Below are 17,208 nucleotides of genomic sequence, written 5' to 3' on the forward strand. Positions count from 1 at the left end.
ACTTTAGGGATATTTAAGTATTTAAAATTAACACCTAAAGCAAGTTTTGCATATTTGCAACATGTTATGTAAATAACAAATGTTTAGCAAATCCTTTGACCACAACCATCCCACTTTTAGCAGAAGAGAGAGAGTATTTTAAAATCTTGCTGCTCTCACTTAAAGGAAAATAACATTTCCACATGCCCCTTGCTACCTTAAATCTTAAAAAGAACCAGTAAAATAAATCTTAACTCTTAAAAGCTGCCTCTGTATTGTTATCTTTTCTACTTGAATAACTTTGCAAGAGCCTTTTCAGCTTTCGTACAGCACAGTGAAACATATATTTTCCCCTTCAAAAATATTTATGAATATTTAGAGTTGTAGGAAATTATTGGGTATCACGCCCTCTTAACATTTCAAGGATCTAAAAAAGAATATAAGATATAAAGCCCTGTAGTAGATGTATTTGTGTTAGTAATATATCTTTTGTTTCATGTTGTTTCCACATATAATTTATTTTCATTTATATATGCTCATGTTTAATGCTTTTGCTTTTTATACTTCAAGAGGCCTTTTCTAAAGATGTGATCCCTTTGGGGGCCCTTTCTTATCCCCATGCCCCCTCCAACCATGCCGGGGCATGGGGGAGTTTATTTGTAGATGCTGGGAGCCAAGGAGAATGTTGTCGGAGGGCAAGAGACCACTTTTCCGCCATTCGCAGTTGTGTGTGTTTATCTCCATCTGCTCCTCTTCCTCACTGTTATTCTCCCTTCCCCCTCCTCCACCTGATCTGTATGGAAATACGTGTGTTCACGTGACTGACTCTCCCACCCTCTCTAGTATTCGGGAAGCAAAAATTAGACGGGTTGGACTTGAGATGCTGAACAGAGAATTGAGGGGACTTGAGAGTGCCTACTCATTCATCTAGAAGCAAAACTTGTAGAATCTAAGCTGGCAACCTACAGTCATCCCACTCTCCCTTTTGCAGCTGAGTCTGCGTCTTTTCTAGACATTAAAAATTAATGTCTTCGTGCTTTTGAAGATGGGAGAGATGTATTAGTTTCCCAAGTTAGAAAATGAGCACTCAAAACTCAGAGTAACAAGAGATTTCCAGTGACTTCATGATGGCCATTTCTATTTTATCTTTCACTTACAGATGGGTATGCTTTCTCTCAAGATGAAAATGGAATTGTCTCACAGTCTGAAGTGGTTAGAGCATATGACACCACAAAGCAGAGACCTGATGAATGGTGATGGGAAGGAGCTGCGAGGCAGGCTCTGCTGTGTCTAAGGAGAGCTCCCAGGTCTTCACCGGAATCTGCTGACCAATTCCAGTCTGGTCCAAGGAGGGGAAAGGTGGATCTGAGCTCATCTCGTTGATTGACATTCAGATTCATGTATATTATAGACAGAAGCACTGTGCAACTATACTGTAACACCATCTCTTTCAGATGTTTTAAAGTATTTGCTAAGTCTTTGTAAACAGAAATTGAAAATGACCTTGTATCTTGCCAGAGTGCTTTCTTAAACTGAGAATAGGTCAGTATTATGCCGTTACTCTGGGGCTGTACCTGACTATCAATTTATTGGATATACCACAAGGCAACCCACCATTTAAAAAACTCTAAATTGGTAATAAGTTAAAGGGACTCTTGAAATCCAGACTTAGATTTCAGAATATGCTGAAAAAAACCAGCATTCTTAAGGAACTGACTCACCTTTGAGCAAAATTTCTAAACAAGACATTAATAAGTGTTTGCGTCAAAAACTGTCTTGATAAATGTTTGCCAAAGAAGTTCAATAAATGTATTTCTCACTCAGTAGTCATTTGCCCGGAAATTTAAGAGAAAGTTTACCTCCAGTTCTGCTGTCAGATCTGCATGCTTGACTTTTCAAATGTAAGAGTGATACAAAAATGAGTATTTCAAGGCATTTGCTACTAAAATCTGTCATGTTGCACCTTTGGCCTTACAAATGCTTCTTTCTGGTTTGTCTTGTTTATTTGTTAAAGCTATAGGGCACATGTGGTAATGTGACTGTCGCTACGATACTGATTTTTCAAACCTGTATTTATGTTTCAGTCACTTCTGATGAAGTTTCATCATTGTTTAGATTCTTCTAAAAATCTGGCTTCTGCTGTAGACTGAGTGATGTCATTTTGTCTTAATGTTTTCTCTCTCAAGAAAAATATGCTTATGTATTTATGTGAGATGTCCAATGCTTCTGTCGAGATGTTTGGAATACCATGTCGGATAAACGCATGGGCTTTTGTAACATACGTACTCTCGGCTTTTGTCCTGTATGTTGGGTCTCCCTATGATTCCCACTGGAGCTGCCTGCTGTCTTATATAGCAATCCCGTGTTCTGGTGACTGCCCCTGCGCTTAAGACGGAGCATTACTTCACAGTTCACTGGTCAAGCAGCTCCCAAAAGTAGTCACATGCTGCTAATTGGGACAAAGAAGTAGTACATTTTCCCCATTTTAAAAACACCTATTTTACTCAAGGCTGTAACTTTACAGTCAAAGAACACTTTTCATCATAAGTAGCTTTCATTAATATGTTTTAAAATGTATGTTCAGTTTACTTATTTTCAGCATTTCCAAGACATCTCCTGAAAATGCCTATTTTGCTACCAAGAATATATGAAGGGGCTGTTTAAAAACCACCACCGGTTTTCTACACTATTTTTAAAATAACGCTTTCATTTAGAAAAAAATAAAAAGGAATTCTAGTTTTCAGATACACTTCAGAGATTGAAGCAAACTTTTTGCCTTTTATTCAAAAGCCTGTTTGCCTTTAAGTGGACTTACCAGCAAAATAGGTAGAACTTACTCTTTTAAAAAACAAAGTCAACTAGAATTGAGAAGAGAGGTGATTTTCAAAATCACTCCTTGAGTTTAATAATTTCTCATTCTTTTCACCCTTTTTCTCAATCTAGGTATAAAATTGGGCTATATATCATTTCCTTCTCCATTAGCTATTTAGTTACAGGTATGCGTCCCATGTTTTCTACAAATAAGAGAAGTTATAACACATACATGATTCTAACCGAAAGGAGGCAAGGAGTTGACATCCCTTCCCAGAGCCTTCCCATTGGGGATTCAGATTAAGAGAATGGGGAATCAAAACCTCTAGCAAGAGCACAGGTGTAAAAGGCTAAGATCATCTTCAAAATTCTGACGTCACACACTTTAACCGTGTACCGAATGGATATTCAGAGCAGCTTCTCTGAGCCTCCCAATGGTGATAGTTGAGGTCAAACCACAAAAATCAAACAAGAATGAAGTACATCCCTCCAGAGAAACACTTTATAGCAATTACAGAGAAGAGCCACTTCCCTTTGCCCTCACTTCATCAGTGGCATCCTTCTCCAAAATTTTAATATCAATGTGATGAATATAATAGAACTGAATTTTCTGACTTAAGAAAGCTAAAAGTTTTATTTTTATCTTGAAACATGAATTGTTTCTGTGGAGCTCTTCAACATGAGTAGAATACTTATAGTTAATAATTTAATGTGTAAGATCATGATCTGAAATATGATTAATTTATGTCTTTTTGTCCCATGGTCCTATTTTTGAATTATCAATGTTAAGTCCATTTCTTTGCTTCTCGGGTGGGTATAGGGGGTCAACCTCCTTGGTAAAACTTAAAATATGACATTGCAATTGCAATGACTTTGTAGTGTTAAGTTAGAGAAAACCCTCTGATTTTTTAACCTTCCTAAGGGGGAAAAAAGTAACACAGTTTTACCAGGATTAAAATAAACAGTTGAAGTGACTTTTAACGTTTATTTTCTGAAATAAGGACAGGTACTCTTCAATTAAAAAGTCCCTGGTAGGGACTGTGGCAGATGCTAACGCCATTGCTTTACAATGTTTACAATTCAGAAAATACTACTTACGCAGAAAATCCTCCTTCCTCTCCCGTTGAAAAGCTGGGGTTGCTTCTTTAATGTTGAATGGTACACAGTGATATTGAGCATGAAGTTTCTAAATGTTTTATATATACACATAAAAATATATTGTGTCTCACACCCAGAAAGATGCTTTATGGTAGAAATTACTAGCAGGAAGATGGTCTTTCTCAGGAATGTGGTAAATTTAAAATGATGTGTATGCTGCCCGCCCTCCCACGCCCCGCCCTGTGTGGTGTGAGCCTCCTTCAGCAGTGTTGCCAAGTTCATGGAGAACTTCTAATTAAGTCAGGTGAACGTGTATTCTGCTCAATAATATTAGCCATTTACATGAATTGTAGGGTCATTAAATGGAATCAGTGATTCCTCTTAATTTCCAGGGGAAAAAAAGGAATTTAAAAAACCAACATTTATTCTCATCATTACATTTTATATTTTAATTTTGCAACTCAGCATTCTAAATACCCAATATGAAAGTCATATGTTAATTTGTTCTGCATCGTGCGCACTGCATATCAGTTATAGTTTGTCATTTAAAATGTGCTTTCAGGAAATGAATGCTAGTCTGAAAGTAATAGAATGTATATATATAGTTTTTAAATTATAACAATGTCATCATCATTACAAAGCTAAATAATCATTGGTGTTTATTTTTGTGCAGTTGCCCTTTAATAGTTCCTGATTTTAAAACTCATATTATCAAATAAATCTATAATCTTGTAATCATGTACAAAATTTATTGAGAAAATGCCCACCCCATTCACATCATATGGATCACGCCTATGGAATTCTTTTTGTAAATTACTTAATGTAACACCATGCAGTCTGGTGCCTAATAAATGCTTTTTAATGATGAACATTTCCATAATGCCTCTTAAAGAGACCATAGTCTGATTTTTCTCACATTAAAATAACTGAAGTCACTTGTGAAACTTATACTTTGCTGCATTTTAATTAACCTTCAACAGCTATTAAAATGGAATGTAAGTTAAATTTTGAAGGAAAGGAAATAAATGTTTTCCATTTTTCGTCTTGATTTATTTTCTGTATGAGAGCAGCTGTGTTTTTGATAGGTTTATGGTTTGCATGAATTAATATTTAAAGTGGTCTCGGCCAATGCATGGCTATTGCTATAAATCTTGATGTTTATTTCTGTCTTATAACATTCTATCATGGCCTACCTGGAATTTAATGTTCAGTGGACAAATTAATTGGTTCTCTGCACAACTTTTTTAAATAAGTAAATTATTTTACAAACAAATTTGAACAAATTTAATTGAAACTTTTATTTAGCTTGCCTCTAAGAACTTTTCTTAATAAAGCTCACAAAACTTCTCAGCAAATAAATCTCCCTTAAGTAGGAAAAAGCTAGATTTCGTACTTGCTTACTTCGAATTAACAGCAATTTTCCGTAGGTAAATCTGCTCTTGCAAAGATGTGAGCAGAATATTTTAAAAAATATTTTTATGTTTCGTGGTTCTAGAATAGAAGGCAGAAATGCAGTAAATACTATTTGTTGTTTGTTTTACTACTTCAAGCTTCATTTTTCACATTTTCAAGTTTATTAGGTTAAAAAAAAAGGCAGCCTTGGAAGGCAGCTACTATGGAAAATTGCAGTTTGCATTAAAGATAAAATAGTATTTTCAGCTCCATTAAAAACCATTCCTGCTGAAACTGCTGTAGAAATTGTGAAGCTGCATGAGTGGAGAGTATTGAATCTGTGATTATAGTAGTTTTCTCAGGTTTGTTGATCTCGATGTTCAATGCACTGTGTTTTATAAATAGTTATTAAAGTTGAGTGATACCCAATTCTATGCAGTGTTATGTGTCATTGGCCTTTTGTGAATGTGCATGTTTTAAACTACAAATTTTACACATTTTGTCCTCTAATTGTTATTAAAAACGAAATAAACTTTACCGTTACGTAAAGAAAATTGTTGAAGTTTTAATTGCTAGTTTTCGAAATTATATTCCTTTATAAAACATTCAAATCCACGGTAACTATAGTGTGAGAAGGTGAATCCATTCAATGACCTTTTAACATATTTTGTTTACAACTCCACTGATATACAAAATATTCCTTCATTTTTATCCAGCTAAATGAAACATTAAATGGGGTATATTAACTCTAGTTTGACAAGAAGAGTCATTTTGATAATTAAGTATCAAAAAAGAATTCTTTTAATAAAATTACTGTATTTGGATTCTTCAGTCAGAAAAGTCTCCCAGGACTGTCTCATTACATATTTAAATCAGCCTGCAAGTCAACAGCTAATTCATGGCACCATCCTTTCACTTAGGATGAATTTCTTAAGTTTTTCTAAACCCCCCACTTTTTTTAAGTTCATGAGAAAGTGGCCAAGTTGAGCCAATAACCTTTGAAGCAAGTAACCAGAAAATATTAAAATTGCCATGTGAGACAAAAGTATAGGAAACATCAGAAATGAGAACAAGAGCTTTATCAAAAATCAGCATCCCTAGGTAAAAGAGAAAAGACTGACACTGCCATCTGGGAAACTGCTAGAACAGGACTCCTTCACCGAGAGGCACTGAGGAAGCAGGCTGAGGAGCCCCTGGTTTTATTAGAATGAGGCAGTGTGTGCTTAGCCCTCGGGGCCCCATGTCCTTTCCACAGTCTTCCTTCCCAGGGACAACCGTTGGTGTGGGTTCCCCAAGCAAAACCATGGCAGAACGATGTACAGAAAAGTTACCTGCGAATTATATCAAATGACTTTCACAGTCAACTCCAATCTCCTTAAAATAAGTACTGTGTTTATACTGACCATGTAGTTTAAGATGCCTTCTAACACAGCTGTAAGGAAACAGCAAACTTGAAATACGTTCCCATAAATTCAATACATCATCCCCATTTAAAGTTTGTTTTTGTATGCTATGGCTTCTCTAACCTAAAGCTTCCATTTCGGTAACGCAGGCCCACTCATTTTAATGAAGAAAGATCTTCCTAACCTGGATAATTTCACTAGTAGGCTAATAAAACTTGTTGGAAAGTATGAAATATTTTTTTACTATCCAGTTTTTATTTCAAGTACAAACTATGTAACTAGCAATTCAAATAAGAATTCTCTGTCAGAATAATTTCATTAATAACTACTGTTTGTCTTTTTAAAATAGCCATGTACATATAAAAATATGTTAACAGCTTGTTCCCTTAATAGTTTAACATGCCTGGAAATTCTTATTTTTCCTGAACGTATACTAAATAAACTTTTTAGGTTACGCCTAAGTAAACTAATCCTGACTCAATGAAATGTATCAAATTCCTTATTGTGATTGTCTATACTTTCAGGAAACTTTTGGTTGTCCCATTTTAGAAAGAAAATTTCCTATGGATTTAAGTTAATCTGGCAAATTCTCCACCATAAGAAGTAGCTAATGATAACACCAATAAAGAGTAAACAGGGAAGATAAATCTCTCCATTTGGACAATTAAAAGTACAATATTGGCTTTGGAATGAATAACCATTTTAAAGCAAATTTATTAAATACGTTTTTTTAAAGCAAATGATAAAATAAACATACAGGCCATGAGTGCCCAACAGAGTGGGAGAGTGCTTGACCCCAAGCAATGACAGAAGTTGGCCAGGTATCAGAGGAGGTCATGGATTTTCACAGGCTGACTCCATCAAACCGTGGGGCCATTTTCTCCGTTCCCTGCCCTCCAATCAACAGTTACATCTGCCCTCCCCCAGTACTTAGCCTTCCATTTTTATTCTAGGATATTTCATCTACATTCTGTGATTTATCATTAATTTACTACACACTCCCTCCCCACTAGAAGGCAAGTGATTTGAGACAGTGACTCTAACTTCTTATTTCTCAAGACAACCCTAAGCTGTAGGTACCATTAACATCTCCATTTTACAAATGAGAAAACGGAGACACAGTGAAGTAAAGTAAGTGGCCCAAAGTCACTCAGTTTACAAGTGACAGAGCCAGAAGACTAACCCAGACACTGTGACTGCAAAATCCATGCTGTCACCTTCTGGTCTCTCAAGTTTCTCATGTGTAAAGGGAGAGATGTTTTTCATCTAGTATTTCTATTTGCATTTTATATTATTCTATGTTCTCATAGTGTAGCACAAACTCTATTGACTGTTACAATCCCCTGCTATCTATAGGGTATGTACAATATTACACAATCCTTTTTGCCTCAATAGATTTTCTGAAAAGTAGGTTGGATATTTTTTTCCTGAGAAAATTAGACCTTCTAGGTGTATCCTAAAAAATGTGGAGTTTCAAAGCAGACCGCCTGGGTTCAAATCTGGGCTCTGCTGTTACTGCCTGGCCTTGGACACAGTGTTTCACCTTTCTGCTTTATTTCTTCATCGGCAATACGGGCATGATAACGGTCCTGACTCCAGGGTTGTCAAGCCTAAATGTTAGAAGTCATAAAACGCTTGGGACACACACATGGTGCTTAATAAATGTTACCCATTATTTGCACAACTATCTTTCGAAATATGGAACTTCTTCAAAATAGTCGTGGTTTCAGGATATTAGGACTCAAATGCTTTATGAAAGTAATAAAGCATTGCTAAGTTTCCACTGTATTTGGTGGTGTGGCAGGTTGTGGTGAACATCGTCTGGGAAACTTCAAGTGATTTGACTTGACCCTTGCTGTCTCATCTTTCTAAAATGAAGTGATCAAGTAACTTTCCCTTATAAAATCCTTCAAGGCTCCCCCCCTTGCATTTGGTATATATCCAGTCAGCATGGTGTTCAAGATCTCTCATCTGCCCTGCTTCTCTCTCTACTTTCATTCTTTTTCTGAATTTTTTGTCTAGTTTCCAGAGTGTTCCTTATTCCATGTTCACGGGTGTTTCTCTGCTTTTCTACTAATTCTTTACTTTGCCTAATATGCTCTTCCCCTCATTTCCAGCACTCCTCTCTCCCTCCCCCTACCCAACCTTCTTCACTTAGATCCCATTCATCTCTCAAGGCTCAGGTCCAATCTCAACCCCTCCAGGATGAGTTAGGTGCCATTCATACGTGCTGTCAGGGCAGTCTGCACTTCCCCGATCATTGCAATTACCAAAATGAATTCTAAGTGTTGACTGATGGGGTCATCTTCCCCTGTGTGACTGTGAGCTCCTGGAAAGCAGGACAGGTAATGTGCTTCTTTTATAAAGCACCTATAACATCTTATCACAAGTATTTGCTGTCATGCCTGAGTGCATGAAGATAGTGGCTCCTTGAGTCAGAACGAAGGTTTATTCATCTTGGTACTCTCAACCTCCAGCCTATGCCTGACCCATGGTGGTGTCCAACAAATGCTTGTTGAATGGGACGGTAACTGGAAATCTGCCACAGGATGGCCTGATCACCCTAGGATCGTAAACAATAATAATATTAACTACATAGCTTCCAGAGAGAAGTTCAAAGACACATGTTATATGTCAACGACTATGTGGGGATGTGACTTGATTCAGTGTCACTGAATAAATATTACAGTGAGGTACACAATGCCTCCCTAATTTTAAACAACTTAGAGCCAGTTAACTTGATTGATTGGAGCATCCTGCTAAGGAAGGGAAGATGGCAAACGTGAGCTTTCTGAATTCTTAGAGTTATTCTGCCTGATGGATATAAACCACTTCCCAGAGGGTTGGCAAATAAAAGTTCAGTAGAGACAAAATAGATGGTTCAGTAATGACAAAATAGATGGTTTTCAGTGGGGGTAGTTCTGCCCTCTAGAGGATGTTGTGGATTTGTGTGAGGGGATCTTTGGCATCTGAATGTTTGGGGGTGTGGGCAGGTGTGCTATGGACATTCATTGGGTGGGACTCAGTTATAACAGAGATCCTGCAATACATGGGACAGTCTGCACAACAATGACTTGAGGTCCATTGGCCTGACTTTGCAATGTCCCGCCATTCCTTTCAGTGGAAAAACCTAACCCCATTTTACTGATAAACTATGTTTTGCACTGCCTATATTATACACTGAATTTTCAAGATATATAACTACTGTGCAAATCAAAGGAAGATCAAACTTTGCTTTCTTTAGAAAAATCACATTAATAGCGACAGTGCAACTGTGGTGTTTGAGTTGCTAGTCTAGCAAACCTGATGGGTCCCTTTTTGGAATTGTCACATCTCGGTGATTCTTCATAAGAGGTTTGCATCTGAATCCTTTGTTTAGTCCAAGCCATGATATTTTGAAATAAATTATTTTCCTTTTCTTTCTCCTTTCTATTCATCATGAGGGCATGGTATTGATTTTTTTTAATTATATGTGTAGTGAGTGATATTATCTATGGATTTTATTTAAGGAGAGTTGAAGGGATGGCACAAAATATTTGTTCTCTGGAGAGCTCATGGGATGGGTCCAACAGAGCTGAGAATGACTGCCTTAGAGAGAGGGGCTGGCCCTCATGCTTTACTCCCCCGTGATTTCTTGCACTGAGGCAGCAAAACCTCAAAGCAGGTGCTTCCTGCTGTTTGAATGTTTTTGCCTACAGCTCCAGTACTGACGAGCTGTGGGATCTTGGGCAAGTTACTTGACTCCTGTGCCTCAGTTTCCAAATCTGTAAAATAGGAATTATAATACCTCCCTGTGGGGGTGGTTTGGAATGAGTTACAGCATGTAAATATTTAGAATAGCGTTTGGCTCATAAGAGCCCAGGAAAGATTACCTTAAAAATATCAAAGGAGCAGCATGTAACGAACATGGATAAAACCAGCCTAATGCCATAAGTTGTGTTCCAGAATGCTCACAAACATTTGTCCTTTCATGTTCCACCTTTTCTCTTTTCCTTTCTTCCTTCCTTCCGTTTCTTTCATTCCTTAATTACTTTGGCTAATTTGGGATGCCCGGAAGTCAGGCCACTTTCAGGAAAGCAGGAGATGAGAAGCCAGAGGCCCTCTGCTGTTAGGCCAGGCACAGGCACAATTTCTTCAAACTTGTTTCCTCAACTAGAAACCAAGGACCAAATGACTCTCTTAGGTCAGAATTCTACTCCAACTGGCTGTATTAGAAAAGAGCTATGGAGGGTGACACATGACAGTATGAAGTCATATCCACCTGGATTCCCAAACAACACCCGCAGGGGCCAGGCAGGTAACCAAACTGAGGGAGATGGGCCAGGTGTGGGAGAGACCAGGCAGGAGGCAGGCAAATGGCAAATGTCCTGTCTGAAAAGGGCTGGCCTGACCCCATGGCGGTACACGTGCCTCGATGCAAGATCTTCCTAGGGTCACAAGAAGTCAGAAATCCAGATTCTTATGAGAAATATCCCAATTTTAAATCTGTGCAGGCCAAATAATACATCTGAAGTCTGCATGAAACCTATAGGCTGACACTTCTAGAAAAATTCACTTCCTTTGCTGCTTTCATGAGCCGCAATGCAAAACATAGCTTGTTAACGTAATTCAAAATCAACATAGGATTTTTCTTCACTTCAAAATAGAAAGCATTAAGTAAAGACATTGCCTTTTATTGAATAGCAAATAGTATCATTAAAGAGATAAAATGAAGTGCTGTGATCTAAAATTTCAAATAGATTTCACGAAAACATAAGTATTTTATTTATTCTAACCCAGCAGGATATATGCCCAAATATGTAGTCATCAGACATGGAATTCAGTGGCACTTAAAATATGTAATATTAGGTGCTTATAACCAAGAGCTGGATTTTAAACTCCACAGTTATTATCAACATAAAAATTACAGTGTAACTACTAAATAATTAGTACCGTCATGTGGTAAATACATTAAATTACAAATCTTTACATCTGTACATAACTCATTTTACAAACAAATGTTTTTAAATGTCCAACTTTCATTTAAACACTAAACGTTGCTGGACAAAAGTCTGCAATAAATATTCCCTTGGGCGGACAGGGAAATGTTTTCACGAGATCTGTGTCACAATGGACATCTGAGTAAATACGTAAAACTTTCAACTCCTCATGTGGTTACTGAAACCTTGTATTCTGAAAATCCTCTTATATTTTAAACGAAATTTAGTTATTAATTTAAAAAGTACCTGTTCTCTTGAAGCTAATATTATTCATGGTTAGGTTGTCCCCAAAATCATAAATAGGTTGTTCACCGTCCCCTCAGTTCACTTAGTAGTTAATTTTTTAAGTGAACCTTCGATAATGACAATCAGGTATTTTTCTTTGCTTATTTATGTATCTACTTGTATTATAACTCACTAAACAACTTATAATGAAAAAAAGAACACGTAGCCCTTTTCTAAGCAGTAGAGTGGAGTTGTCCAATAAAACATCTTCAGCCAGTTTGTAACTTGAAAGTCGAAGTGCTGCATATTTTTAATAAAAGTACCATAAGTTGAAATATAATGATCACCATGTTTTCCAGGCCAGAAAGCAATTATCTAACAGCCATTCTGTGGAGCCAGGAACTTTAAGACTACAAGGTGCTGTATTTTCCAGCACTTTCCTCCATGACGTTGCCGGGTTCAAGGAACTTTCCTCAGAAATCCTTGTGGCAATGCCAGCAGCCCTCCACCTGTCTGCCATTGTACTACGTGGTGGACCTATAACCGTGGCCTGTCAACTGGAACTGAAGTCCGGACAGCTCTTCCCAGGCAGCGGGGGCTCCTGCTGCAGCGGGTAAGTGAAGTACTGGGGTGACACCAGGAAACCAGATGGCTGGGTCAGGTGGATTGGGTGGCCTGTGGTGTAAGGCGGGGGTGGCGAGGGCACCAAGCAGCCTGGCTCTGCCCTGGCAAAGGAGAACCTGCGGATGGAGCCCCCTGTGGAGCTGGAGCTGGTGGCCGTGCTGGACTGTCTGGAAGGTGCCCTGAGGCTGGTGGAGGTCAAGATCATGGGCAGGGTCTCTGTCTGATAGCTGCGGAGTGAGAAGCGGATTGGCTGCTGCGAGGGCTCCTTGGGTCTCAAGCAGGTACAGCAATAAATAGCCACCAAAGAGCCCAGGATGATGAAGGCAATGAAGATGGAGCCGACGATCAGGAAGGGAACGTAGACAGGCTCTAAAAGGCAAAAACAGACATACACAGAGGCTTGGACAAGGGTCTCCCAGACTCCTGGCAGCTCAGGATGAGCGGGGCAGGGGCTGAGTATTACTACCGTTGTCAGCCCAACTTCTCAGAGCTTATTCCTGGGACCTCTAAAGTGCAAACTATAAGGATGGAATATTCTTGCTCCTAGTGAGGAGAAAGCAAACTGACATTGTAGCCTCTGTTAGCAATTAGCCATCATATCGCACATCTGAAAGTCAGAAGGAACAGAATCTATCCTCCTGTTCACCCACCGGAGGGAGGGAAAAGCTAAAGTGGTTTGGTTACGGTAATTCTGGGCTTAAATCCAAGTTTTGGTAGTTTTATCACAGTGGGGCACTTAGGGCTCTGACCCATCTCTGAGGTTGAAAATTCATCTCTCATCCCAGGAACCTCCAATCTAAGCCTGTTACATGGGATCCCCCAGGAATTTAGGAGACTATGGAAAGAACAGTACAAAAGAATCCATAGTGGGCCCCAATTAACCATGTGTCCTAGTGCATCACACATTGTTATTTCTGGATGCTTCTTTCCAGAAATGATTTGGGGTCCCTACTCCAGCTGCCATGCCTCTGCCTCTCGATTTCCACCCACCTTTTCCACTCTGAGATCAGGCTGAACTCTAAATAGATCACGACACAGTTCTGGGTGTTGGTGGCCCAGGCTTTCTGTGAAAGCATCCCTCAGACAGAGCAAACCTCCGTTTCCTTCTCTCTCTACAAGGCAGACAAAATTTCCCACCCCAGAGGCACCCTGGGGGCAGTTCTCCGGGTGTCTGCCCTGTCTGATTGAGCCACACTCTGAGGAAACTTCCCGCTTAGAGGCAGAAGAAAGAAAACCTGCATTAACTAAGGCTGTACCCTGTGTCTGGTTCTCTCTTATTTATTATCTGACTCAAGTCTCATGGATTCCTTGTGAGGTGGGCATGATAAGCTCTATTTTCCAGATGGGGAAACCCACCAGAGAGTTTCTGACTTTCCCAAAAACACCCAGGCGGTCAGTTAACTATCAACCCTCAGGATCTGTGGGCTCCTTCCTAGGTGTAAGTTCTTCAGGGTACCACCCATGCTTGCGTGTACAGTAGCAGCCTGGGGAAGGCAAGGCCAAAGTGACCAACTAACCACTTACTCAGCACCGTGCTAAGCGTTCATACACTCTCATAATGCGCATCCCAACTCCTCCGAGAGCAATATGCCCATTTTAGAGTTGAGAGGAGGCCTAGAGCAGTTAGGTAACTTGCCCAAGCTTGCGCAGCTGGCAAGCGACAGAGCCGCGGTCCGTGAGTTTGCCAGATGCCAGCCTCAGTGAGCGCGGAGACTGCCCCCGCTCCTGCCGTCCTCGGGCTCCTCCGAGCAGAGCAAGGAAGCCCGGGAAGGAGTCCCTGCTGCAGACTGGGCACTTACTCTGAGAGAGGAACCGGCCCCACGAGGAGCAGGGCCCCAGGAAGAATATGCATTTTTCTAACAAGCCAGGAGGGCCTAGACTCCCCTACGTTCCACTGAGCATCTTTTCTCCAGAAATCACTTCCCAAATCCTCTAGATTGGAAATTTTGACCTCCAAAGTTAAATTCCTTAAAAGTCGAACGGAGTTCTAAGAAAAGCAGGCTCCCCTTTCCCCTAGGGTATCAGTCTCTGGGGGAGGGGGGCGCCGGCACCATTGAGTCTCCGACCTCTCCCCGCCTTTCCCGGCTCGGCCCTCCACTCTGGAGTCCCGGGGTGTCGCTGCTCTGAGCTCCGCCCGCTCGGCCCGTTTCCCGGCGGTAAAAGCATCGCCTCCAGCTCTAAAGGGTTTCCCTGAAGTTCCGATTCAGGTGGAAAGCTTTTTTTTTCCAGGTGTAAAGTTGCTTTGCTGGGGTCGTGATTTATTCCGCTCTGAAGTGAGCGGAAATTTGACCCGTGTTTTCCGACGTGAGAATAGGGGGCGGGGAAGCCCCTGCGACCCCGGTTTCTAAATCTCCACCTCGAGGACCTGGGCATTTCTGAAAGGCGTGACAATAGGGGGTGGGCCGGAGAGGGTAATTCGATGCAGAGAAATGAAAGGAAGTCGCGAGAATGGGGCAGCGGTTTAGAAACGCTAGCAAAGGACCACAAGAAAAGGAGTAAAATGTGGCTGAAGTTCCTTAGCCCTGCAGGGCCGCAGATGAGCGCGTCCCAAGAGCTGCGTTCCGCGCGCCATCGGCGCTTCCCGAAGCTCCCGGAGCGAGCAGGGCGCGCAATGGAGCGCCCTCACCGCTCCTGAAAACCAAAGCGCAGCCTGGCGCTGCCCGCACCCCCCCCGCCCCCCCAGCCATTCTCCCCACCTTCCGAGTGCCCGGGAGCCCCAACTGTCTTCCCTAGGGTCACCCAGCGCAAGCCCCGCGGTCTTCGCTGCCCCTTGCAAACTTTCCCTGGGGCCGCCGACCCGCGGAGACTGCGCGTCTGGCTGGAATTGGGACTGCAAAGGAATAGGGCTCCTGGACCCGAAACGCGACCACCCACTCCTCCCTTGATACCCCACCTCGCTGTGTCCACTCTGCGCAGACCCAGGAAGGCCTGGCGCGCCTGCCCACGTGCACACCCGCCCGCGTGCACACCCGCCGGCGGCCGGGCGGGGTCTGCCCCAGATGGCCCGCACTCACGCGCCGTGATGCCCGGGTGCTCCAGCTCGCTGCGGTCGTTGGTGCAGCCGCCCTGCTCTAGCCGGGCGTCGGCCGCTGCGCAGCAGTAGCGCAGCGCGCAGGAGCCGCAGCAGATGGTGGCGTCCAGCGTGTCGAAGTCCTCCGGGCACTGGAAGCCCTCGTGGTAGTTGCCCTGCACGTCCACCCAGCCGTGGCAGTACTCTCCGGACTGCTGTGCCCCCGCCGGACCCCAGCGCAGCCAGCCCAGGAGGAGGCAGAGCGCCAGCAGCGCCCCCATCGCCGCTGGGCGTCCTGGGCGGCCGGGAGGGGGTCGCGGCTGGAGAGCGAGAGGCTGAGGCCGGGCGCCGGGCGCCGGGCGCAGCGCGGTTGCGCCTCCCGCGTGGGTTAGCAGGGGCCGGGGAGGCGGCAAGGGCTGGGCTGCGGGCTCCGCAGGCCGAGGATCAGCATGGTGCGCAGGGGCGAGTCGGCGAGGGCCCGCGGAAGGCGCCGGCAGAGGCTGCTGCTGCTGCTGCCCTTTGCCCGGCTCATAATGCTCCTGGCGCGAAGGGCGCGCCGAAACCTCGGCCACCTCCCTCTCCACTCCTCAAAGGAGCCATCGCCCCCGGGGCTGGTCACTCCAGGGCTGCACGGCGGCCCGACTTGTGGCCGTCGCCGGGTCCCCGAGCCGAGGCCAAAAGAAGAAGAATTTGAGATCCCCCACGTGCGTGTCCCCGGACCAGCGGCCCCTCCGCCCCCGCCCCTATCTGTCACGGGAGCAGGAATCAGCCTGGCCGCGGCCAAGTACAAACGGCCTCCCGGCTGCTGACAGCTCAGCCTGCAAAGCGTCCTTTAAAAAGGAAGAGGGAGGGGGAGACAGCGAGGGTTAAGAAAGAGTCCGCCCTCCCGGGTCGCGCCGCTGGAGCTAATGACGGCGGACGCGGCGCGGACCGCGGGGCCTCCTCCGCTTTTCCACGGCCACCCCCGCCCCCGGGCTCCCCCAGGACCCAACTCCAAACCTGAGGGGCTCAGGCCCTCCCACACACACCCCACCCTCCGCACAGCCCAAAAAACTCCGCAGAGTGAGGGAGAGGGCTGCCGGCTTTCTGTGTCTATCCACTCGGGTTTTGCTTTTTACGGATGTGATTAAAAAAAAAAAAAAAGAAAAACGAGCGCGGTGATTGAGGTTTTTCGAATCTTCTGTCGCCTGTTGCACAGATCCGGACTCGTTCCCGGGGCACCGATTCTAAGAGTTCAGGAGGGGTAACAGGATTTTTAGGGGCTGCCAACATTTGCACTGAGGTTTCCATCCACGTTTCTTCCACTTTTCTAAGAGGGACGGCACATTTTTACAAATCCACCCGCCCTCGCACTCTATCCTGCACGCCCCTAACCTGCGCGCCGCCCGTGAAGCCTCGCCGGTCCCCACCACCAGCCAGGGCAGCGCGCGAAACCGCAGAGAGCTCGACTTCTCGGTTCGCGCCCGCAAAGGAAATAAAAGGACAAAATTGATGATAATTGAGCAGCTCTGAACTTCTGTTCGGGCAGAGAAACACATTTATTTAAACGATGTGTCCCCTGTGTGCTATTTTCAGGGGCACCACTCCTTTAGCGGCGTAAGTGTCTTATGAAACTGGTGTTACGTGAAACCTGGGCTAAACTCAAGAATTTATTTTTACTGCATCTTGAACTTCCTCTCATCGTTTA

General features: G+C 43.1%; 2 protein-coding genes across 4 annotated transcripts in view; one reads left to right on the plus strand and one right to left on the minus strand.

Annotated features, from left to right (window-relative positions):
* Positions 1-5,814, plus strand: part of LOC124232959 (phospholipid-transporting ATPase IA) — a 220,917-nt gene extending 215,103 nt beyond the window's left edge. For all 3 annotated transcript variants that reach the window (XM_046649924.1, XM_046649923.1, XM_046649925.1), the window contains one exon: positions 1,139-5,814. In XM_046649924.1, coding sequence (XP_046505880.1) covers positions 1,139-1,236 — 98 coding nt within the window. In that variant the 3' untranslated portion in view covers positions 1,237-5,814. The remainder of the gene's footprint in view (positions 1-1,138) is intronic.
* Positions 5,815-11,362: 5,548 nt separating this feature from the next.
* On the minus strand, positions 11,363-15,813 carry LOC124232973 (protein shisa-3 homolog). The gene is made up of 2 exons (XM_046649953.1): positions 15,526-15,813; positions 11,363-12,880 (listed from the first exon to the last, which is right to left on the minus strand). Exons 1-2 carry the CDS (start codon positions 15,800-15,802, stop codon positions 12,441-12,443), a joined length of 717 nt encoding a protein of 238 aa, XP_046505909.1. The 5' UTR covers positions 15,803-15,813; the 3' UTR covers positions 11,363-12,440.
* Between the last annotated feature and the right edge of the window lie 1,395 nt (positions 15,814-17,208).

Source organism: Equus quagga, unplaced genomic scaffold (genome assembly GCF_021613505.1).
Source record: "Equus quagga isolate Etosha38 unplaced genomic scaffold, UCLA_HA_Equagga_1.0 146_RagTag, whole genome shotgun sequence".
Classification (NCBI taxonomy): Eukaryota; Metazoa; Chordata; class Mammalia; order Perissodactyla; family Equidae; genus Equus; species Equus quagga.

Coding starts and splice junctions, on each gene's coding strand:
- LOC124232973 (XM_046649953.1), bottom strand. CDS start 15,802: ATGGGGGCGCTGCTGGCGCTCTGCCTCCTCCTGGGCTGGCTGCGCTGG. Junction 12,881..15,525: donor GCACCCGGGCATCACGGCGC/GTGAGTGCGGGC, acceptor TTTGCCTTTTAG/AGCCTGTCTACGTTCCCTTC.